Source organism: Enoplosus armatus, chromosome 21 (genome assembly GCF_043641665.1).
Source record: "Enoplosus armatus isolate fEnoArm2 chromosome 21, fEnoArm2.hap1, whole genome shotgun sequence".
Classification (NCBI taxonomy): Eukaryota; Metazoa; Chordata; class Actinopteri; order Centrarchiformes; family Enoplosidae; genus Enoplosus; species Enoplosus armatus.
Window position 1 is genome coordinate 10,826,623 of NC_092200.1, and position 26,466 is coordinate 10,853,088.

General features: G+C 41.3%; 1 protein-coding gene across 1 annotated transcript in view; it reads left to right on the forward strand.

Moving 5' to 3' along the window:
• Nucleotides 1-26,466, forward strand: part of dok6 (docking protein 6) — a 38,536-nt gene that overhangs the window by 2,970 nt on the left and 9,100 nt on the right. The window contains exons 2-4 of the mRNA XM_070928376.1: nt 18,575-18,682; nt 22,227-22,341; nt 25,835-25,954. Of these exons, the coding sequence (XP_070784477.1) occupies nt 18,575-18,682; nt 22,227-22,341; nt 25,835-25,954 (343 nt within the window). The remainder of the gene's footprint in view (nt 1-18,574; nt 18,683-22,226; nt 22,342-25,834; nt 25,955-26,466) is intronic.

A 26,466-nucleotide genomic window follows, 5' to 3' on the forward strand; every position in this document is an offset into this window, starting at 1 on the left:
GAGGCCACGAGGTCAGGTCTGTGTTCTGCAGAGCGATCAAAATCACCAACCGGGGCACTTTCTCTTCAATTTTCTCTCTTTTACCCGGGACTTTTGTTTTCTTTTTCCACCGACATGAAAGGCAACGATTTCCTACATTAGCCAACTTCTTTGTGTCTTTGTTGGCTGAGGAGACAACGGTGCAGTGTTCTTGAATGCACAAGTAGTCTCTCTCCCCTTTCCTTTCTCACATTCCCCTCCTCTTCCTCACCTTTCCGCCCCCCCCCCCCTTCACGTCTCACCTGTACTCCCCACACTTCACAGTGTCTCTCTCATCTCCTCGCCCCTACTTTATCTTTCTTCCTCTTTTCTTCCCCTTTATCTGGCTTTATCTCCCTCACCTCATGCCCCTTTCTCTCTCACCTTTCTCTCCTTCACTGGTTTGCAGACAGCTGAGAGACTGAGCACAAAAGCATCCTATTCATCACCCCACACTGCACCCTCCATAACCCCAACAGGCTATTCCCCCTGACACAGTGCAAAGGCACACACACACACACACACACACACACACACACACACAAATTCGCTTGGTTCAACATTGACGAATTGGCACACACATGCACCCGACAAACAAGTAAACAATCTGCTGCCAGAGAACAGTGTGTGGATTCTCAATTAATTTTAATCCTGTGGCTTTGTACCATACAGTGTTTTTTTTTTTTTACTACATGAAGACAAACTAACTGCTCACAAGAGCCAAAAACGGGTGTCTCTGCATGGAGAAAAAGAATGTAAAAATCTGGCCGTGTCAAAGAAACAGCAGTAGTGATATTGCCATCACCCATGCAGTTCTGTCTTTCACCCTCTTGACGAGCTGAAAAACACGACCTTTGAGTAATCTGCGTGGCAGTCTCAGTCCAGCGACATGCTTCCCAGGTTAAGGGTCGCCCCTCCCCACTCCGTCTGTCCAACTTTTCTTCAAGCCACAAAAATGGTCAATTTAAGTTTGCTGCAGGTGAGTCTGTCTGCCATTCAGACCTCTCCATTCACAAACATGTTTTGACACTTCAAAGGAGCTGCAGATCGGATGTTGGCTGCGAGGCAGATATGTAATATTTTAAGAGAAGGCAGAGCACTTCACACGTGGACTTCACACTTCGATAGGTTCTTGTTAAAATGATATTTCCCACCTCAGTATTATCACAGAAACAAACAGTACCTGCAGTAAGCTCTTGTTTTACATACAAAGAAATAGATTATGGTTTTACTTCATTCCAGATGTTTAAAGTGGCTATAATTAACACTTTTATATTAACAATGGATCACATGAATACTCATAAGTGAATTTTTTTTTGGTTCGCTCTCACTGTTCTCATAATGTCGTGTTCAGACTCAGCAGTCAGCTCTAAAACCCAGCTGTGCGCTACCTGCCTAGCACCAACAGCTGGGATAGCTGAAGACCCAGATATTTCCCTCAGGAGTTAGTGGAGACCAAAACAGGTGAATATTGGATTTACATTCATCAGGTGGACTCCAGATGAATGCTAATGTTGCTAATATGGCGAACGTGCTAGCATACCACTGCCTTTTTACACATCCAGCAGTTATAGTCGCTTTAAAAATATGAGGTCAGTTATATTTTGTCCAAGGCTTACCTTGTACTCTCCCGGATTTTGTTTTGGTGGCCAATAGTAGTGCCCCTTCCAGCTCACTGTTGATATTTGCTGTGAGCTGGAATACGTGTTTGGGATTCGGAGGTGCTGCTGGCCATCTTAAAATCAGGGAGCGTACCTTCATTGTGCTGGACTGCACAATTAGTCATACTTTAAATTCAAGACAAACCAAACTAACTTAGATCTTAAGAATACACACAATATATATACATAATAAAACATACATAAACTGGTGATGTAATTCATAATAATAAGAACAAAATTGAAAGCGAAGTCATACTCTCCTGACATCTAAGCACAGTTATAGGGCGCCTTGGTCAAACCAGAAAATGTCAAAGCAGGAAACACATTAAAAATGCATTAAGTTTGGTCCAGAATGAGGAGGAGTGAAAATACAATCATCCAGAAGTATGGATGTAAACAAATAATCAGCAAACCAATAATCTGAGCTGCAGACTGAGAGTTTAAGTTATTCATCATCCAAACACAAGGATATCATTTGCAAAAAGTCGTGTTACTGTCCTGTTTATAAACTTACTGAAGTGATTTGGGGTTTTTAAATTACTTTTTTCTTTTTCTTACGAGTGAATCATTTCACAATCTTGGGTATGCATACAGTTTATTTCGGGGCAAATAACCCTCTGTAATTTAAGGACTGGAAAAAAACAAGTTACAACTACTGTAGCTGCTCAGTATTTATTGGAGTCTTGCCACCTTTAGTCTTGTAGGAAGGTTTGAGGGAAGTTAAATGTGTGACAGACGGTTCAATCTACAGAACTGATACTGACACTAATTATGAATGTTTACTCATGACACAGATGTGAAATTCATGTTTCTTCCCATGTTTGTTCTATTGGGGAAGAAATAAAGTATGTCAATACTACAGAACTATTCCAATTAGATCTGAACAATTAATAGATTGATAGAAAATCTGCTATTTTGATAATTGATCGATCGTTTGTTGTTGTTTTTTAAATTTTTTTTGGTTCCAGCTTCTCAAATGTGAGGATTTGCTGTTTTTCTCTGTTTTAGATCATTTTAAACTGAATGCGTTTAGGTTTTGGAGTATTAAAATCATCTTCAGTTGCAGCCCTAATTTCATTGCAGTTTCTATTTTTATTTATTTTTGACTGTTTTAAATTGTTGATGCATGGACCTGTACACAAAATATTGTGTCATAAATTTGAGGCTTGTCCACGTACGCTTTCAAGCAACAATATTACAACTTTCAAGACTTCTGATTCTAAATTCACTTCACACTCCCAACTATTTTGAAACTTTTCATCTACAGAAAGAGAGAAATGTTTTAGAGACCTTTGATACCCGAGCCTGATGCTAAGCTTGCAGTTTCCCGTGGACACCAATAAAGACATTAATGGTGCAAATAAAGCATTTTCTAGCCATTAAATATGAAGACAAAATCAAGAGTTATTACTCTTAAAGTACTTTTCTGGACCCAATGGTGCTCCGCTCCCATCTCTGTCTACAGATAAAACAGCCATTAACTGTTTTATCCCTCTTTTGTCTCACTCAGCTGTTTTTGACCTACAAGTGGGTGTTTGTGCTCTGTGACCAGTGGCCTTTTTTACGTGTATTGTAATGGTGTGTGGGTATGTTCCCCCTTGTTGGCGCACAATCACCCACTGAAGCAGAGGCAAAGAAGCGGAGAACAATGTGTCTATTGTCCAAGATGGCACAGCCATTTAAGATAGGATCTTGCCACTTCCGTGCACTCACTATTAACAATGACAGGCCGTCCAAAATGGTGGATGTCCGGAGATTTTTCACCCCAGGAACTGTACTTGTCAGTGGAGCGTAGAAAAGACTTTCAGCAATTGAGACTTCCAAACAAGATGGATAAATGGGACTCTGGGTTGTGTAAAGAAATCAGATTATATCAATAAGCAAATCATTAGATTCTTAACATCCAGTGGCCACAATTAGTCGTGTTCTCCTCTCCATCTTTCTGATTGCTAAGATACAAATTGAAACTGAGGATTTTTAATATGCTTAGCTTTGTTTATGATTTTATTTGTGCCTTGTGGGCGCATTTAGCCTACTTTCAGCTCTTCTTGTGATAGATGTTTTTAGACTCGGTGCATTAATTCACAGACGTGCAGGGCTAGGCTATACATTGTGTGGTCATTTCCTTTTGGTTTTCATCAGCTTCCTCCATCAGACAAAGGCCTGAAGACAAATTACCAGCTCTTATTGGTCCTGATGAATTGCATCTCTAGCAGGATATGGGAACAACAGTCGTTATTCATGGTGAAAAATGTGCCTCTATTATATAGTCGCTTTCATAAATAAATCTCTGCCCCGGACTCCACTTGAACATTTCACATCATTGATTCCCGTTGTTCCTAATTATCAAAAAAGCTTTTTGTCGTGAACAGGGACAAGTGTTGTTATCAGTAGCTAGTGATGTCTGAAACCCAATTGATTAAGTAATGCACCATAAAAAAAACTGGTGGTTAATAATGTCCCGTTGTATCTACACTCTCTTTTCTTGCCCTCATTCAATGTCATGCTCTCAAAATACCAGACTCTACTTTCAATCCCAGCCACTTTTTCTCTTTTTCTTTTTTCCCCTCTTGTCCGTCTCTGAAATCCGTCCACAAACACGTTACACCGAGCTGGCACTGTCCATAACAGCTTTGTGTTACCAATGTTTTCTGATGAGCTGCTTTGTAAAGTGCAAAGTTCTCTAATCCTATCGGGGGGAGAAGTCACAGCTCAGTAGAAGAGGACTCCCTTCATGGCTGTTTAATCTTTCCAATCCCCCTAGACCCTGCGCCCTGACAACAGACTAGACACTTGATTCAACACCGTAAATTTAAGCAAAAGTAGAGAGAACAACCATATTATCCAACCACATTTCAATTTTTGTTCTATTTTTCAGTCATTCTATTTTGTACATTAAGTGTAGAGCATAATGGAACATGTCATTTAAAGCATTTAAATTTTTAAATGTATCGCTCATAGCATTTAACCCACAGAGAATTATCACTTGACTCTGTAGTTCCACTCCGCTTTATAGAGTTTTTATAGTGACTTTCAGCTCATTGTTTTGTTTTACTTCACTGTTTTGGTTCACTCTCACTGCTCTCATCAGCATCGCCATAGAGGGCAGCAGATTTCAGTGAAAATGGGACTGTGCGCTACCCGCTCAGCACAAAACGACAAACAGACAAAGATAGCAATTAACTGGTGAACATAGTGGACCATTTAACAGCTAAAGAGCCAGATATTTCCTCCAGGAGTTGGTGGAGACCAAAAACAGAGCTAAAAGGAGAATGAATATTGTCCTTTCCTCCACCAGGTGGCAAGAAACACGACTGTGTTAAAAGGCAACTGTATGCTACTTAAGTAACTCAAATATGTTATTGCATATAATATATGTTTACAGCTGGTTTCTGCTGCCCCTAAGTGGACCAAAACGTTATTGATTTAAACAAACACACACAATATTACAAAATGCAAAAAAACTAAAGCTAACATATTAACACTAATTATGTTAAACAAAAGACAGACTTTCCATTTTTTTGATTCAGCTTCCTGTTTTGTAGGTTCGTCTCTCTTTAATCAATCTGGTTGTTCAATGAAAGTGCAACAGTGAGCTGATTCAAGATCCACTGTCTCTTTTAGCCAAAATGAATTCAGTTTAGGTTAGTATTACCATCTTTCTACCCTTCTTTCACATCAGTGAAGTTATTTTGTGAGTAGTTATTTAGGAAAGACTGTTTCAATACTATCTGTGATGTGATGTCTCTGAGAGATCGTCCTCCACCTGCTTCCCTGACAATGAACTGAGGACAGACTGTTGACTGTTAAATATTAAATTTCAGCGATGTGACAGTCATGAACAAATTGGATCACTGTCACTGTTGTCACAAAGTTGGTTAGCGCTGGATATGTCTCTCAGTAGTGTTTTACAAGAGAATCTTTGTGCTTTTTTCGAGCTCTGGTAAAGATTTCACTGAAAGGAGTTATATTTCGAGGTTGATTCTCTATTTTATGGCTCAACAAAAAACTACAGTATTCTAATAATCTTCACTCACAATTAAATTAATTACCTTAATAATCTTAGCTGTGTGATTCTGAAAGGTGAATGTGTCTTGCTCCATATTCAAGTCCATCTGATCCACATATTTCACCTCCCACGCAGGGCTCGGCCTTTACAGTTCTCTGTGGCGCTGTATTGCTACATTGTGCAGATACACTAGAGACTCACCTATAAAACACCAGGCCTAGAGGAATCTATCATAGCTCCATTAACACTTCTGCTTCATCCTCCTCTCCTCGCCTTCCTCCCCTCATTAATCAACAGACCAGCCCTCGGGGCTCTGCTCTGCAGCTAAGCTCACTTTCAGTTGGTGTGTCTCTCTGTGAGTGTGTGTGTGTGCGTGTGTGTGTATGAGGGCATTGTGTTTATGTGCATGTGTGTATATGCATGGGTGTTTTCAAGTGTTCGTGTGTGTGCAGATATGTGAAAATGTCCCGTTTCCAGAGCGATATTCTTTCTGTGTGAATGAGAAAAAACTACGATCCATTCCCTCAAATGTCGTTATCAATAGTCTTGTGATAAAAGTCTGTTGTGATCCAGACAAATTGTATCAAATCAGTCATACCTGACGAAGTACAGTTTCAAAAGGGGACCAGATGAAGTTATTCTTAGAAAAAGTCCCACCTACCTTTTGTATTTGAATCACGATCTATAATGAGTTCTTCTCCTGCTGTTACTTTTCATCAGCCCGCTTGCCAAGCACATTCAGTACAGTGTGCAGCCAAAGATAGTCTCAGCTGTGTCTGTGTGTGTTAAGAGGCTTGTCTTTGTGTTCTTAATTTACTCAACGCGGTGCATAAGTAAACATTATTATGGCCTTGCTAAAAAAATTATTAAATATTACACCTGGTCTGCTTTAAATGCAAGTAAATAACCTTGTTGAATAATGTAAACTTGCCCAAGTCAAATAAACAAGGCTGTTTTATGTGGCACTATTATTAATGTGCTGTTAAAAAAACAAAAACCTTGACCTTGGGGTCTTGTGTAAGTGGAAAAAAAAAAGTAGCCGGTTCATGTCACCCATCTGCGTGGGAGCTCTCTGTTTGTTTGTGTTTGTTTGGAGATGAGTTTGTACACTCCTCTCTCCTTCCCTCCCTCTTTCTTTCTCAGGGGAGTTCTTTTAATAGTAAGGAGGTGACAGTTTGCCTCTCACTGAGCACTGGGGTGACAGTTTGGTACCTGCCCAGCTTGGCATGAAACGCTACAGCTGACTCGCTCTGGTTGCATGCAAAGCTGCCTTGCTTTTTTAAATTCGCCCTCCATCCTGATGAGCCTGAAATGACCTGAAGTGTAGGCCAAGGCAATCTGATCCCCTTTCTATTAAACATCTTTTAGAATTTCCCCAAGAATTATTGTTCAGAGAATTAATTTTCGATAAGGTCTGCCAAGGGAAATGGAGCGTACAATAGTAGCCTTGGCAGTGGCACTTTGAGCGGATCATTTAAAGGTCGCAATGGAGAAAATAATGGCTCTTAAGAGTCATAAAACAATTGAAAACATGAGGTTATTGGATAAAGTTTGGGAGTGAAATATATAATAGAAGAAAGAGGAGTTAATATGGCAAACTTTTGACCCGTCATGAATCGCAAGTATGCCAGCAGATTAGGATTTAGCTAATTTAACAAAAGGGAGTTTGAAGTTGAGAGCACACATCGGGGTCAACATTAACTGGTGTTACCGCACTCACACACACACACACACACACACACACACACACACCTCCCTCCCTCTCACTTCCCACTTATGTTCCCAGTTGTTTCAGAGAAATGTCTGTTGGGTGAAGTGATAATTGCATTCCTCAATGATTTCATGCTGAGGCACACAGTGACACAGAAATCACAGCCCACTTATTCCGAGGGAGTGTGTTCTTTGGGGGGAAATGAGACAAAAACAATATGACCAACTCCGGACCCCGTTCTCTGACATAGAAGTACGCTTCCACATTTCCTCTCCTTTGCACACACACATGTTTTTTATTCCCCAGCGTCCTCTTTGATTTGCAGACCAAATGTGGCTGAGTCAAGTTAGTTCCGGGGAGCACAAATCTCTGCTTTCTGCTTGTGAGGGAGTAGTTGTTGCAGACACAGAGCCCGCTGCTTTCCCAGCTAACCGTATCAGAGAAGCAGCCTGAACATCAGTGAGCGAGTACCTCTTTAGAATTAATCCCCGGGTGGGTGGAGGGGGGGTGACTGCACCAATGCATGAGGATTACTGCTTTTAGGGCTTCTGATGAAATTCAAATAACAAACGCTTGCACAAAGTGTCCTGGAAAACACTCTGCGTTTCATAATATCCTGCTAAACATGCAAATGTTTGCTGGAGCACCGCACAGCAGTCTGTGCCGCTGTCGATTTCACAGTCTTTATTGATATGATAATCAAGTGGTCAGCTAATGGTAATTAAGCTAGTCAATTGGTGGAGTTGCATCATTGTTGTGGGCAGGAGCTCCTTTCATCCCCTCACTTTATATTCTCTTCCCACAGAGGCTATTCGGTCACTTCAGAGGCTCTGTATTTGGTTTCCATGTAACAGCCCCTCACCTGTTGGCCTAGATGCTAATTCTGCCGGAAGCCGGCGGCGGCGCGAGCACCAACATACTAAAGTGATACAATAAGGGTTTGCCCACATTACTGCTAGACCTAAATGGAGTTTTTTTTGCTTTTCCTCTTCATTTATGGATTTATTTCAGTTTAACATTCTGCCCTGATAGAGGATACACAGTGGTGTACAACTCATTCCAGTCTTAGAAAGAAAATAACACTGCTCTGTATTGTTGCGCTCTGTCTACGGTGGTCTCAGTGTACTTGTCGGCGAGGGTATTCTGCCATAGTCAAATCCTTCTTTGTCTGCATGGTATTGTCTGTGAACGTTTCAGCCTTGTACATGGGATTAAATGGAAATTGCTCTGTGTGTGTGTGCGTGTGTGTGTGTGTGTGTGTGTGTGTGTGTGTGTGCAGAGGATTGCTGAGTAAAGCTGTAATACATAAAGAGGTTTGGATGAGGGATGGTTTAAAGAGCAGGCAATTGTCATAATGATGACTTAAAGCAAAATGGCCCCGCTGTAAAAGTGTTTTACACATGCATGCTGAGTCCACCGCTGTCTTGCATACTGAAGCCAGCAGTGCTTGCCAGCCTCAGTGTCACTGGAATCAATAGTGGCTTAAATATACGATGGAATGACTCTGCCACACTGAAGTAAGCAACATTATAAAACTGAATTGGTAGATTATGGGATTATGATTGCGGTGTAATCCTTTGTCCTCCCTCTCCTGTAAAAACTGTGTTTTCTCTCCCATCCTTTGTCAGTGTGACTCCATGCCCAACACCCCAGGGTGGATGCTGGTGAAGCCATAGCCAAAGCCGACACTAGCATTATGCCGCCCTGTTTACATCATAACCCCCCCCCTTACTCCTCCTCGCTCCCTCACACCTGAGAGCGAAACTTAAATATTGACCTACATCTCCTTCAGAATAATTTGGCTGCTATTTTTGTGCTGTGCTTAAAAAAGTGCTCTGCTACAGTAGCCGTGATGGCTGTATCTGCACTGTGCGTGACATTTTAACTAATTCTTGCTCAAGCTGCCCAGCCTGGGATCTCCCTTGTCTCCACAACAGTAATAAGAAACAACAGTAGAAACACTTTCCCTGCACTCAACTATGTTATTTGCACGAGAATTGGATGCAGGGTGTGGCAAAAAAAACAGTGGTGTATATATGTTGTTTTCCCTGAAATTTAGGGTAAGGGGAAGAGGGATTCTTATGAACGATACAGCAAAAAGTAGTCGTCATGATGTTTCCTCGGTGCTCTGACCACAAGTCCTATTTAAAAGCATAATTTATCATGAATCCTAATGGAGGGCTGCAGCCAGTTGACTCTATGGCTCTCACTCTACTTTTTCAACAGCTGCTCTCACCACCTCATAATCACTTTCACTTCTCCACCTTTTCTCAAACTTTCTCTTATTTCTGTTTCTTTCTTTTATTTTTCCACTCTTCCTGGCTTTCTCTCAATCTCTGGATGGCCCTCTTCTATTTCTGTGTGCTACATGGTCATTTTCATACCGCCTGCCCCTGCAGTCTGTGTCATATTGAGTAGACGGACCCTTTGCTTTTTGGGCGAGGAGTCAACTGGAACCTGTTGTCCTTCATATTTCATGCCACATTGTGACCGGGATCCACTTTTCAGCCATGAATACTCCGTGTGTGTAATGCCGCCCAGTCACAGCCGCGGCCTTAACAAGTGAAAATAAGGGCCACTAATACAATGATATTACATTTCGGGACCAGTTTGGCTCATGAATGTTTGATGAGAATGTCCAATCATGCATAGACACAAGAAAGAGATGAGGAATGGGAGAGGAGAAATTTAGAAGAGAGAGGGTGACGACAGAAGGGCAGGAGGAGAGACAGAGACAGACGAATCAGGCTTGGAGAGAAAGTGAGGAGGGGGAGTGTGAGTGTGTGTGTGTGTGTGTGTGTGTTTGGATGGAGTGGGGGGCAGTGATTACTTGCTGCTGAGGTAGCACTGCATTACACATGAGGATTTGGAATGGCCCAGATAAAGTAATCTATGATTAACTGGGGCGCGGCTGGCTTGCCACCCTGCCAACAGCTGTAGTCAGGGGCGAATTATAAAATTATGGGATGTCCAAACATTTTAGATGCAACAGGAAATATATCTCGGCACAGGGGGGGGATGAGAGTTATGTATCAAGTCAAAGGTGACAGCCGGTGGCGAGGGAAGAGAGTGACAGCAACGGTGCAATTAAGACCAACTTTTGTAGCCGTTGCATTTGGCAGATATTTGTTGAAATGGTGGACCAACCCTTGGGGAGGGGGTTGGGGGGGTCGGGGCCGGCGGAGTGATCGCTGCAATGATTGCTGTAACAACTGTCCGACCTGATAACAAATCAAATTATAAAGATGGACACCGTGGCACAGACCCCGCCGCCGTCTGAAATTGATTGCCAGCACCAGGAGGTGATATTGCCGGGCCTGGTCTGTCATAGTCCATCAGGCGTCATTATCACCGGGGGAACACTAAACCTTATGCAGAGCTGAATGAGGAGGAAGACTTCATCCATACCACTGCCAGGAGTTTTGACAGAAAACAACAAACACAGATAGAGCCATGCTGCATCAGATGGTTTTTAATGTTCTCTTTGTGGTCACAAGGTTCAAAATTCATTCATTTTGCTCACAATCCTGTTAAAGAAAAGCTCAGTATTCTGCATGCCAAGAACCAGCTAAATCCGGTCTGTTATCATCATGTCTGAGTGTTGCAGGACTACCTTGATTGAAGTGCTCTCATGTCTTGTATTGCCAGTAAGTGCAGCAGTAATCATCTTTTAAATTGTACTTTGTGGGACACATTAATCATCGAGAGGGTACAAAACCCTTCCCACATTTCTCCCTTTTTTAAAATCAAATATCTGAGGAATTATAAATGCATTTGCACCTCTGAGGTATTACGAGTGTGTTTCAATACTCACTAGTGCTCCCTTGAATCTAACAGGCGGCTATTTTTGTTCTGCCATGTGATTAGTCATTTACCTGAAGCAGGCTGTCATTGGAAATCATTTTCATGTCTTTAGACAGTTCCTCAGTTCATCCAAATGACAAGTGATTTTGCCTGTGGGGGGAAATAGGGCCCATATTTTATTGAGAGGCAAGACAGTTCCTTAATAATGCCTGAAGTTTGGTAATGCTCCGCGGAGTGAATGGACTTTGTGTTTTGAGGCCAATTCCAGAAAATGACTGAGGCTTCAAAGATGGCTCATTACTGAGGTCCATGAGGTGTCTGACTTCCTTCTCTACCAGACCTCTCAGTCATGGTTTTACACACTCTTTCGTCTGACATTGCTACCTGCCAGGAGCCAGTTTTAACTTTGAGGCATTTATTGTGACTTTAAATGTTGCTGCACCGTAAAGCAAGGTTATTTTATACGTAGACAAATGTGTTCTCAGTTTCCTTTAGAGCCTTTTATAAGAGCCCATCAAACAGCCTGCTTCCATCTGTCTGTCTGTGATCATACTCACTGACTCTAATCCTTCTTCCGGTCCCCTCGAACAACAGTCTCAGTGTGGTTGTCGCGGTAGAGCTGGTGTTGATGAACTCGCAGCACCTTGCCAAGTGCCTCCTGAAGTGTTTTCCTTGCCACAGACCTCCCTAAAAGTGAAGGGATTGCCCTTGAAATGTTCTCTCCAGCTCGTTGCCTTTGCTGCTGCCTATTTTACACACTGCCTTACTGCCTGTGTGGTGATGTACTCATTGTTTTTTGATAGTGTAGAGATGCATTTCAGAGCTGAAGATGGAGTATCTTATTCATATCTAGAACAATGTTTTCACAATGTATTCAACCCTGTTGACTTTTCTCAATTTTTCCAGTGTTGCAGGCGGAATACAAAATGGATTTTTAGTAACAGTCTACTCAAAATACATCATGATGGCAAAATGAAAACATGCTCTTGGAAGTTTTAGTGTTTTTCCCATTCAAAGGTATGCATTTTCTCAAGGCCAGTCAAATTGAATGGGTAGTGCTGGTGAAATTTTAAAGCAATTCCATTATACATATTTTAAGTGGAATTCAAATTCTGCCATTGTCTGGGCTGCAGTCATGTCAGTGTTGATTTCACTTGATGCTTGGAGTCATAGTAATCAAAGATCTTGAGCACTTTGAAGCAGGTTCTCATCAACAGTTTTGCATCCATTCGTTCTTTCCTGTGTCCTCACTTGTCCTCCAGTTTCTGCAACTGATGTTGCCACCACTGTTCTTCATGGAAGAGAGCTTACATGGATTATGAGCTTAGCCTTGCTTTTTCTAGATACAGAGTTTTGCATGAGAACTGAAGAGTTCGGCCTTTGTTTCATCTGTATCTCAGATTTCTTTGCTTTAGGAATCCTTCACATGCCACGTGCAATCTCTTGGCATGTTGTCATATGCCTTTTTTCCTCATGGCCACTCGTATATACTAGCCTGGATTTGACTAGTTCTTTACTGATTGCTGTCCTACTAACAACTCCACCCACTGCAGCAAAACAGATTAAATTAATTAATAAAAACAAAAATGGTCAAGTTCATAATTGCCTAGTTGCTCGGTTTGGGACAATTGTTCTAGGATAATTAATAATTTAGGAAGATTTCCCGCCTTTATTTGACAAGAGAACAGTACACAAGGACACTGGCCAGACTCACAGTAACGATTACATGGTCAGCGTCTTAAACCCCTAGACCACCTGGATGCCATTTGTTTTAAGTTTTTAAGATATTGTGTGCTTATGAACTTTCAACGGTAGATGAATTATTTTATACCCTTCCAGGGGACAGACAGATTTATAATATTTATATACATTTGGGATGTCCATGTGTACGGTACTGTTCTGGTTGACAATGCTAATAAAATTTTGTGGCACAATTTCCAAAATTGCAATGGATAAACAAAACACATATGTGCAACATGCATTTGACTTCATGATTCATAAAATAAATTCTTCTGAATTATGTCCAATCAGTTGAACGAGTTGCAAGTTAAACCCAAATCATAGAGGCAGCACAAAGATGTTCATATATATATATGAGCCATTTTAAACCGCAGAGAGGAGGCAAAGGATTTCTATTTGTTTTCCTCACATTCAGTTCTATAACATTTCAGTTTTAGGTCTGTTTACTTATTAATGAAGAGGACAGAGACACACATGCACATGCACACACACACACACACACACACACACACACCACTCACAATCGTGGGCAACTTGTCTTGAAAAAATAATTTTCTTTAATAAATCATTCTAAGATTGCGTTAATGAAGTGTTAAATTTTAATGACCCAATCTCGTTTGGATTCCAGTGGCCCTGTGGGTTCATCCCACCTCCCAGAATTTAAATGAATACACAATAAATCTTGATGTAAGTCATTTGTTGTGATCCTCGTGACCTGCTGAACTTGGCTGTTCATTGAGAGTACCATTTCAACCAGTGGATCAAATGAATAATTCTCTCTTCAAGTGACTTACATAGCGAGGCTATATTTGACCCGTCATTGTGGAGAAGTGCTGAGATGGTGGTAATTGTGTGTGTGTTTCTAAGCAGGTATGTGTTGAATGAGGTGTGTATGTGTGTGCAGATGAGATGGCCTTCTCTGACTAACTTTTAATGACAAGCCTTTCATTCATTAATCAGACTCTGAGATTGAGACCTGTGGGAAAGGTCCAGACTTCAGTCATAAAAACAAATGGTGATTGGACCTGTTGCTCACTGTAATCTGCAGCGTTAAATGGATTCATTCAGAATTTTGTGCATTCTTGGACTTCTGTGAGTCACTGTGACTCCAGGTCAGTTAATGTCATCCATGGCAGATGGAGGAGCTTGTGCCAGCAAATGTAGTTTTGACACTACTTGATCTAAGTGCTGCTATTGAAACAGTTGATCATCAATTTGTTTCAAATACTGAAGACTGAGTCTCGTACATATCTCTCTGGCAGAGAAGTCTTTTTTTTCAGTAGATGATTATTCCTCGTACCGCCTGATGTGGAGTCAGGAGACATAGCATCTCTTTCCGTACGCTGATGACACGCTGCTTTATGTGGCTGTGTCTCCTGATGACACAAGTGTGTAGTTTTGACACCACACAAGTGTGTCATCAGGAGACAATTTCTCTTCACAAATTCATGCTTTTATTTCTAGCAGACTTGACTATTGTAATGCTCTTCCTTCTGGGAGTAAATACAAATTAAGTCATTGTGTTCAAGCAGGAAGACGATAATAATTCTAATTTTGTCACCACTCTATTGTAGGTCTACACCTCAATTATCAGCCAGTAATTTCATTGGGACCAATCTGCATCTTTTATGAAGAATCCGTTTCCTTGCTGTCATTACAGTCTTGCTGTTTTGCCCTTTTACCACCCTACTACCGTCAATGCCCAGTCTATAGTTCCCCAGAGGGGTTCAGATTGGATACTACTTACTGAGTTCCACCCCTAAAAGTCAATGTGCTGACGGGGTCAACATCAAAACAAAGTTGGATTGATTGATTGAATGGTTGGAGTAGACATGACTTCTGAAAACAAGAACCAAACAAACAAAAAGTGATACACCTTGATGGGAGTAAATCAAAGATTCAAGGCTCAAAGGCCCTAACATGATTGCTGCTGTGCTTCTGCACACTGCAGCAATCAAAGCCAAAGGCAGCGTTGCTTTTTGGTCACAAGCCTGCCATTTTGCCGATGCCTGCTTTGTGTAATTGACCAAAGGTATACCACAGGGCATGAGAAGTAGAACTGCTTTCACACTATAGTAATCAGAGGACAACTCAAAGCAAAAACTAGCATGATTTTATTTTCCCCAGAACGGCCCTCTTAATCATTACTTTGGGTTTTTTTTTGTAAGTGGCAAGTTGGTTTTTAGTGCCAAGCAGTGTATTCTACACTGTTCTGGCATTAAATGAGTTCCATCAAACCAGCAGAGAGTCTCATTCACGTCTGTGTAATTACAATCAGTGTAAGAGTGTCTCTGAATAAGACCCACCAGCAGCCTGAGAATAGGACTGCCTTGACAAAGAATTGACAACTGTGGAACAGGCAAAATTAAGCCCTCTCCATTCATACCCCCTAGTTCTTATTATGCAGAAGCTATCTCACTGAGCTTGCTTTTGTGCTGGTATAATTACTTAATCTGAGCACTCCTAGGGTGAATTACTTTGTGTGCGGCAAGCAGACAGCAATGCTTTGACTCAAGCTCCCAAAGGGGAATAGAGGCTAGCTTTAATTTTACTGTTTAAAAGTTGCAAATGTGATAATGGCCATTGTCAAAAGGGATTCACAATTATGGTTGTGTTTCAGTCCGGCCTGCAGTTATGTTTTATTTTTATATGCATTATTATGGAAATAAATACAGTATGTTCCATTTTGAGTACAATTTTATTGGCCCTTTGTTTCCTTCCTTCTTTAAAGCACTTTATAGACGGTGTTGCGAATGATCCACAGTGCATTAGAGAGTGTGTAGTGCACTATTTTGTGTTGTTTGCTGTTTATAATGGGCCTGGGCAACACTTAACTAGAATGGAGGCCCATCAAGGCAGACCGATAAGGACCTAGGGATCCACTCTAGTCAATTACTGCAAAGTGCCAAGTTCAACTCAGTGGGCCTTTTATGAAGTACACCAGCTGAGTAAACAAATTAATCGTACATCCATGGTTCCCCAACACAACCATGCGGCCCAGGGCAATCATACATCAGGCAGAGTGATAGCGGCTGTCTCCACCAGGAAATAGAAGGGTCCCACTATTAAAGATAGGCCACCACATAGGACTCATAAGCTACTGGCCATCACACTTATTCTGCCTTTCAACTGCACTGCTCAGTTTGTATTGGCTTTTTACACCTTGACACTTGCTGTGTAAAGAGGAATTCTGGCTTTTCCAAATGCTTTACATGTATTGTTGCTGGGTTAAACAGTGGATCAGATAGAATAATATTAATATAACAGTTCTTTATATTGAGCTTCAGAGACATTGCTGTCCAAAGAAAACCATGTATACACTGTTTAAAAACCATTGGAAAAAGCATTGTTTCAAAGCAGAAAACATGGTTTGCATAGGACCGCCAAGATGTATGGGATTACAATGACAATGACTGACAAACAATGTCCAGTCTATCTGTGTTAACAAACGAAGAAATCTTTTTCGTGGTTTTGTGTGTTCACATAAGTGTATGTATTTGTATGTGTGTTCTTTTGTGTGGCCCTTTTCATGATTTAACCTTGAAGTAGTCCGATATACAACACCCTGTATTTATGTCATCTTCAGCTGGTGGATGGGCCAGACTGTGGTCCAGTAATCAATACAATGTACAGTAATCTTCTGCACCATAGAGAGAGAGTCTGTGTGTCTGTATGAGTGTGCGTTCACGTTGTGTGGCAAGAAAGAGAAACGGACCGTGAGCTCCACTGCCTTTCATAAATGGAAGCACATTACTCCAGGCTGAAACAACGTTACAAAGTTGTTAAGCTCGTGCAGCAGAGTGCAGTCTGTTCAAAGCTCTCGGGATCACAAGTTATTTAGTGATTTTGAAATGTTTTGAACACTTGCTCTAATTTCAAATCTGGAACAATATTTGTTTGTGTATGTGCGTATTCTGAAATGCAGTTTAATGCCTGCAGTTGCAGTCCCATATCTGCCCTATTGCTAATAAATAAACTAGTGAATTCACTGAGAAATTGGGAAATTAAATGAATAAATGAATTACTGAATGAATAAAATATCCAGAATTTGACATATTAATTAATAACTAAAGAAATCAGTAAATAAATCAAATGAATTTTTTACTAACCTACATTCCTTCTTAGCAAAATATTTTGACAAATTGAATATCGAGGGACTCGTGTACTTTTTATTTTTTATATCCCTTTAGCATATGCTGTAAGGCAGTTTTGGTGGGCGTGGCTTTAAGTTTTATGCTGTTCATGATTCTGTTATTGACACTCAAACCATTTTCTCAGCCAATGCAAAAAAAAAACATGAACTGATGAGAAACTGTTTGGATTCAGTGTAAAGCATGCTGGCTATTGCTTTAACTTGCATGTGAGATATTCATTCATCCCTCAAACATAACTGCTTGAATCTTCCTTCAAGTCCCAGTCTGTCGTCACTCTCAGTAATCGCACATGGACCATTATAACTAAACCACTAGTTTAGACAGTGGGGTGCTGCACAATGTTGAATTCAGTACTTGGCTTGGACTTTTGCTTATTTGTGATAGCATTTTGACTGTCAATGTGTCTACGTAAATCCATCATTCATTGCCATACAGCTAGCTAGATAGACCTGTTCTGCCTTGGTCAGATTGAGAATTAAAGCTAGCCCTCTGTGCAGCAAACGCAGATCAACCCAATGCACGGCGGTATCATCTGGCAGGGCGCTGCATTGGTCAATCAAATACATGCAAGTGTCTCCTCTCTATGGTATTATACTTCTGTCATTGGACTGTCAAGTCATTGAAAATATCCTGCACATGCCTTTGAAAAATATTTCTTGACTGAGAACTCTGATAACTTCAACATAGACACGCAACCAATTAAGTGTTTTTCTTGATCCTTCAACTCATCACGGCCATTTGTTAGAGGACTGAGACTGAGACTCTTTAATGTCTGAATGTCCTGTGAGCTCATAATACTTCAGAATTAGAGTAATTGGAGTTACCATTGACCAAAATTAGAGCATTTACTCAAGTCCTAAAACTCTGATAATGCAGAGCATACAGCTGTCATAGACAGACCAGTGTATTATCTAAATGCATTGATAATGAGAATATAACATTTGAATGAGATACATTCAGAGGTGTTTAATTCATGAGGCTTAATGGTTTCATTTCCTTTCCCAAATCTTCTGTTTGGTGCTTTCGCTCTCATCTTGACATCAGCTTGCTTAAGTATGTAATCAGGATAGGATTCAGTTTTATGTACTTTATGTCACAGCTTTCCAATGGTAAACGACTAGAATGAACCCTGAGGCCAATCTATATTTTGATCAATGGAAAAACATTCACAGCTACTTTAAAGTGTTCAGTTGCTTTGATGTACAGGCATTTTGCTGAGGTGGACTTTAGTGGTTAACAGTAAGCTTGAATTCTGGGATGGTAGCTGGCATTGATTTCTCTGCTCTCTGCTGATCTTGATCTTTCTGTCCTGTTAATGTGGTGTCAGGCTGAGTTCTCCTGGTCTATTATTTTGTGGTTACTTTGGGTCGACCTCTCTGGACATTCAGTTTGTGTTTTGCTGTAGTCTTATGTCTTCACTTACCTTAATGTAGAGTTGTGTTTCACTAACGGGGCTGCCATCGTTCTCTGTTGTCAGATCTTCCGGAGGTGTTGGCTGGTGTTCAAGAAGGCCTCCAGTAAAGGACCCCGACGTTTAGAGAAGTACCCAGATGAGAAGGCAGCGTACTTCAGAAGCTTCCACAAGGTAAACACACACGACTGAAACACATTATAAATTACACTCTGATTTGCATTCAATTTGTCTTAATCTATTGATTTGGCTTTTTATACTGTACAGCATTAGTGTCAATTTTCCAATCACATTTTCTCAAGGTAAAACTAAAAAACCTTGAAAACAACAAAAATATTTTGAAGACATCTCCTGCAGCTGTAGGAAAAATGGTAATTTTCACTGTTTTCTGACATTTTGCATCAAACATTAATTGATTTTTCAAGAAAGTAATGAGCACATTAATAGATCATGAAAATAGTAATTTGTTGCAATCCTAAACAGCATGTTATATTGTAAAGCTGTAAGCTTTATGCATCTATTTCAGTGTGGTATATGTTCAATGTTTCACTAAGCAACAGGTTTAAATTAAATTTTTAGTGCTAGTGGTGATGCCTCAGGACACTGATGTCAGTCAGTCCTTTGGTCGATCATGATAATACGACCAGATTACCATGAAATTAGGACTCAATATTCATAATCTCCAGAGAATGATTCGGTAACAGTCTGACCTTCTGTCTAACACCACCATCAGACAACCATTCCAGTTAACACAGTCTGATAATCTAACTAATATATAACACCATATATGACATTCAATCTCCTGTAGATATTGGTTGTCTCCAGAGGACCGTGAATGGTAAAGTGTGTCTTTGTCTTCTTGAATACCAAAAGGAGATTAAACCTGGTGTGTCACTCTCCGGGGAACAGTCTCTGGCTGAGTCCAAATGCTACTGCGACATCGGCATGCAGAGCACATTCATCACACAACAGCCAAGGGTTTCATTTTGCAATTTGGCCAACTGGTGGAATTAATTAGCTTTAGCTGATAAAATCTGACGCCAGTGGTCGCCCACCAAAAACTAGGAGCCGGGAATTGTATTTAGGCATGTATTCTCTGAAATCAACAGAAAAACTTTAATTTAAATGCAGTACTTATTGTATAAGATGAAGTTACTCAAGCTGGGTTTTTTCTTTACATTGTACATTGTAAAAGAATATCACACCTATTTAATAAAAGCTGTATTACACACTCCTACTAAGAACCTTGTCTTCATCTTCATATGAAAAGTTCTGTCCATCGGCCGCAGATGATGGAGTTAAGGCACTTTTTGTAACTTTATCTCCTCCTCTGGGGCCTTTCCCTTCCCTTTTGAAAGTAATAATCCAGTATATAATACCTCTCTCCCCACCTCTTAAGCCCTTTGAAATACTCCAATTATGGCTCATTATCATGGCGAGGGGAGATGATGTTAAAGGAGTGGCACCAGGAACAGTGTTTTACAGTAATGAGAGGAGATAACAGCAGATGATTGGGGACTCTGACACTAGGTTTCCTACGTGGCTGCAGTTTGAGAGCTGATTCACTGATCTACTATTTTTCACACACGGCGGACATTTCACATTTTTTTCCTCAATTTCCCAGATTGCATGCGATCACAAGCCAGGTAGATGAGTTTGATCCACTTTGTTAGCATCCCTCGCTGCTACAGCATCAGCCATGTATTGTGAATGAAGCCTCTCTCAGCCTACTGCATCATGCTGTCACTCGGGGCGTCCTGTGTGGCTGTAACCCCCCTTCTTCCCAGAGGCATCTCACACACCCAGTGCTCTGGAGTGAGCGATGAGCACACAGATGCACCAGTGCACCTGGTAATGCATCGCCACAAAGATCAAGAAAGGTCCCGTCTGAGGGCTTCATTCAACGCTGCAGTGCTTTGGGAGGAAATAGGCTGCACTGGTGGCTGATTTACAGAATCAACACAAAGGAGATTGGCTTTCTTTTCTCCCTGTATCCCCCCTGCTCCCACTCCCTCTCTCTCTTTCCCTGTGCCTTTTTCTCTGTCTGAGGAGCGCTGGTCCGCACAGTAAAACTGAATATTTTTATCAATATTTTTAGCCCTGTGTCTTTCTGTGTGCTACATTTCTCACGCTCTCCTTCTCCTGAGCTCCTGACAGAGGCAGCCAAAGTGGAAAGATGGAGCTGTATTTAAATGCCTAAATACAGCATGTGCATATGGAAGTGGAAGTGAAGCAAAGACAAGGTGATCGGTACACAATTTTGTTCTAGAGTGAAATATCTCAACAATAGTGATGAGAAGACCGGTTCTTACAGTCATTCGTACAGCCTCCCAGAGCAGCCAGCATGGCTGTAGACTCTTAGTCTTCTTAATATGAGATTTAACTTACACCTCTGAATAAACGAGAAGAAAAGAAGAGGAGACGAGATGAAGAGTAGGTCTCATCACAAATTATTCACTTTGCTCGGACTCTTGCGCCTTAGGCTGGGAATGCACCCAAACCTCTCCCTCAGACACACAGCGTCACACACACACACACACACACACACGAGAGAGACTAAAACATGCACAGTTACACTCTAAACACAAACAGAGAGAGAGATGAGAGAGGCTGGAATTCATGGCTTAGAAATTCCCACTGTTGATGCCTTCTTTGTGTCAGTTATATGTATGAATAGCCCGCCAGAGGACAAATATTATATATACTGTATCTTCACAGCAGGAAAAAAATTACCTCCTCTCATATGAAATATTTAGATGCTATCTTTGAGGAGGATAAGGAATAATGCATGAAAAATATCTGCTATCTTTCAATATCCATAGCGTCCTCTACCTTTTCACTTTATTTCCGTATTTCCTTGCCTTGCTGTCGAAACACTTTTTAACATCTCTCTGTGTAACTTGAATGCAGAGCAGAGGATATTTGACAAAACAGGGGAGAATTTATTATATGTAATGTTACTGAACAAAGAAATGTGTAGTCCACATATGTTCTGTGTGTTATTAGGTCTGGTCTTTTAACCTTAAAGAGTCAAGCTTTACTATACGGGCAGTGAGCCCAGCTAATTCATTCCCAACAGTCTGGCAAAGGGCCCACAGTTAGCACACAATGGACTACAATAATGTAATGGGCCTTATCTCCCAGGCAGAGTGAACACAGCGAAGACTGTTGAACAAAATGGCCTGTAAATGCGGGTGATATTCAATTAAACGTAATCTTCTCTTCTTTTTTTCCATTCGCGATCAATCTCCTGGTAAAGTGATTTAGATGCTTTTGATCACTCTCCTCCCTATTTACTGGAAAAAGCAGTTTCGAGGAGAGGCACTTGAACAGTGGATGCACAGCGTATAGAGAATGAACATTAGGTCACAAATACATAAAGTGCTATTAAAATAAATAGCAATACATTACATACATACGTACACACTATACTGTGACTCCCACCACGCTGCGACGAGCTGACATTGTGGATGATTTCTTACTTTTTGAAAAGAGCTTTCTGTAATCAGCGGGAAAACTGCTTTTATTTATTTATCCCTTAAGATCACCCACATTTCTGTTTTACTTTGCCATCCTTTATATGCTAAGCCTCTAACTACTATTGCACTTTCGGCAAAGCCGTGCACGATGGCAATTAAGCCTCACTGCCTGCTGCTTCTGCTGCCGGCTGTGTTCATTCAAGGTAATGTGTCGCTGCCACTCTCTCCTTCCTCTTTAGATCACTGAGCTCCATAACATCAAGAACATTACCCGGATGCCGCGAGAGACAAAGAAGCACGCTGTGGCGATCATCTTCTGTGATGACACATCCAAGACATTTTCCTGTGAATCAGGTAAATGCTCCCCCGTCCTCAAATGAGTCTTTCTCAGCTGCAGTCTCAGCTGTGTTTAAATTTTTTGGGTGCAAAGACATGAATGTATGTCACAGTAGATGTTGCACGAGAAGTTGTTTGCTGTAAGTTTTTGCTAAGAAGCAAAAGAATCAGAAGTGAAAGGCAGAAAGAGAAAGAGAGAGGTGAAAGAGGCAGTGGAGAATTGGAGTTTAGCCAAGTGATGCTCATTTGCCGCTATATTAAGAAGTGGGAGGATCTGTTCCGAAATATTGATTTTCATACTGCAGGTATGAAAAACGATATTGGGCATCGTTTGCAGTGTGTTTCAACCCAATTATGGACTGTAACAATAGAGATTGCCTCTAATACGTGGACAGGAAGCCAAAGAGGATGCACATGATCTGCAGATAGTCGGTTGAGATTCAACAGTCTTTAGGTGCAAATAAATGGAGCTGGATGTCGAGGAGGCCAGGGGCTAGATAAGGTGGATGCACCTTAATGTGCTAAACAGACAAGGATGAACAACTTAATCTTAAATCCAGCCTTGTGGATGTGTGTGCACACATGTGTGTAATGATCAAATATCTGTTGATTGAGAGTAGCAGTAAACCTCGGGGGAAACATTATTGAACTTAGAGTAAAGGCAAGAGAGAGTTCACCGCTCTGTTTCCCATGATCACTCACTCTTTCTCCCTCCCTCCCTCTCTCTCTGTCTTGGCTCATTTCCATGCCCAGAGCCTTCCCCCTCACCACCATATGGATGTCTCTATCACTGTGTGTCCACTGACCTCCCATAGTCCTTCACTTCCTGGAACCCTCTTGCATTTACACCCCTCACTCCCCACTACCTTATGAGATGCATTCGCAAGATGACCACACATGCAGCATGAAGAGATATATGATATTAATGATTTATATATGAGGTTTTTAGGGCGTTAATGAATTTAAAAAAAATGGATTCCAGAGTTGAATTTGCCAGGTCCAGCTGGGTCAGGTTACATGAGAGCTTATCTACATCGGATGCTAATTTGGCATACAGCCTTTCCACTGACAGTGCGATGTCAATGGGTGTTTGGATCCGAAAACTGAACCTGGCAGTTGGAAACAAACCTCAAACTTATTTGAGGGGCGCCATCCAAAGACACCAAATCATTTTGAAGTGTCGACTTTTTAAAAGAATAAAAAAGTAATTAGGCCTCATGATGATCGCCTGATATTTTATTTTTAAAAACAACCTTCTGATGCCTCCACTCAAGCAGCACCATGTTGTTGTAGTCTGCTGTCAGTGAAGCAAGGAAATGAACAAAATACGCTAACAGATCTCCCAGTTTTTGACAGTTGTGTGCTCTAAGTGCATCCATCAAATATGCATGCAAGAGATAAAGACCTGCCGACGGATAACGCATCAACTTCTGATATTCCACTGAATCAGATCCAAGGAAATTGTGCATACAATATTATCTATTGTATTCATCTGTATGAATCAGGAAAGACAAAGGATGCTGTCTGTCTTCTGATTCGATTCTCACATATTCTCTCACTCCAACCGTCTTGCGTCCTCACACACTCTGCGCTAACACAAAACGCTACTCCGTCCTATTCCATCACACACCTCCACCTCCACACAAACAGAGACATCCTCCTACCATGTTTCTCCATGCATGGCACATAGACTAGCAAGGCTGCCTCTGTGCTGATGAAGTATTTGTTTAGCTGATTTTCCACTCGGTGGCCTCAAAAGTGTGGGAGTTTAGAGGCTGTTAAAGGCCACAGTAACTGAATGAGAAAAGCTGGATCTGGGGAGGCATGAGAAAGGAGCTAAATTGCAGAGCTGCTGCTGCCTATGAGTGTATGTGTGTGTGTGTGTGTGTGTGTGTGCATCTGTATTTCTGCTTTTTGTCGTGTGAGTGAAATGCTTCAGGCAGCAGCAGACCTTTCCTTCACCCTGCAAAGTTGTGTAGATCTGTCCCATTGGACACCAGAGCTGATCTGACAAACAGGCTGTCAGCTATTACGCAAGCTAGTTTGAAGTGAATTAAGTGAAATTACCTCCACACACATATTATGCAATACTTTTGATTAGTAGACACAGAAACATTGTGCCGTTCCCACATTTCCACATGTGTCTCTGTACACATCACTGGCCATAGTTACATATCCCAGAATTCCACAGGGCCCTGGAGTTAAGGAGCTTCAGAAAGATAACCAACTTCGGCGTTTGCCTCATTTCATACTTCAGTAACTCTCACCAAAAGCTCACATAAGACAATTGGAAATCTTCTGCATTGTAAACACTTTTTTTCTCTGACTTAACAGGAAGGAAAATTGGTATTCACAAACAACAGACTGCCTCGCAGACTTCCAGATTTGATTCATGAAATCGTTTGTCTCCACTTAGCCTCCAATTAAAACATTCAGTCTTACAATGAATGTCCTCCCTGTTTAAGTGCCAGTTTGCACATGTTGTATACATAACTCCCTACACAGAGCTCAGTCACTAAAACCAAGACAGCTGCTTTAAAAAGAGTCAATAATCATTATTCTCCTGATTTACTACAAAATTAATATTACAATGAATCCTTAAAGGAATAGTTCAACATTGCTTTGTTTGCTTTCTTGCTGAGAGTTTGATGAGAAGATTGATATCATTCTCATGTCTGTATGCTAAATATGTAGCTACTGCCAACAACCGGTTAGCTTAGCTAACCCCCCCATAAAAAAAACGATTTGTGCTTCAGTTTTATTATTGATGAAACCAAACAAGAAATAACACATTTGTTAGTGAGCTAGTGCTGTTGCTGCTGGAAAGAGCCAGACTAGCTGTTTCACCATGTTCCAGTCTTTGTGCTAAGCTAAACTAACTGGCTGGTGGTGCTAACTTCATACAGGAATGAGAGTGGTGTCAATTTTCTCATCTAACTTTCGACAAGTAAGCAAATAAGTGTACTTATTCCTTTCAACCATCTCATTTTGTTGGAATAGCCTTTATTTTGTTCCATGCGTACATTTCCTTTCCAATTAACAAGCTGCAGCTAAAGCCCTCCTTCAATTTGGTAAATAGCTTATTGATTGTGTGAATAGAAGATCACTAGCTTCAGTTGTGACTGTGGCCATATTGTTCTAGCAGAGCTACTTATATATTACATACAGCCTTGGAACTGAGTATTGGCAAAGGAGGGGGGGCGAGCATTCATCTGTTGTTGGCTGTTTCTGAACCCACCTCCTCTTTTAATCTGCACCAAATCGATCGCATAGATTTTTCTCCCCCCACTGGTTACTGTTAGCTGTACTCATGTCCTGTGCATGTTGCATTTTATTCTGAAATTCCTTGGGTGATGTATGTGCGTGTGTAAACACTAAAGTCAGACACAGTTGCGGTAGTATAATCTGGACAGTATGTTTTATTATGTCTGCAGTGTTGGATATGAAGGTGTGTGTGTGTGTTTGATGGTGGACATGCCTTAACGCTGTGCCGCTGTGTGGCTGTGTGCAGAGCTGGATGCAGAGGAATGGTGTAAGCTGCTGTGCGTGGAGTGCCTGGGCAGCCGTCTCAACGACATCAGCCTGGGAGAGCCAGACCTGTTAGCAGCGGGGGTGCAGCGGGAGCAGAACGGTGAGTGCCCAATTAGTCCCTGCTAACACAGGCAGCCATTCAGGGTCAATCTCTCTCACTCAGCCCGCCACCAAGCAGTTACCAGTTGCCGTCCGGGCCCGTATGTGTTAATGCAACTGAGCCCTCAGAGGGTTAGGGGAGCAGAACAGCCACTGTCCAATTAGACTTGGCTAATAAGGGCCATTTTTTGTCAATACCTGATCCGAAGTCCCCTGTAACAGTCTTTAGTTGCATTAGCACATATTGGTTCAACTTCAGAGGTACATTGTGTGTGTGTGTGTGTGTGTTGAAGGAAACCTGTGTGTGAGTTAGAGCACAGGTCACAGGCTGTGGTCGGGGCTCTGTTCCAGGCCTAATGAGAAGTGCTGTGCATCACTGGCTTCCCTCATAATGAAGCTTGTCACAGAGATGGATGAGATTATGGCTCCTAAAGCCATGTGAAATAAATGTGCTTCCCCACATATTCCACTCACAGGAAATGGAAATGGAAAAAGAGAGGAGACAACAGGGCG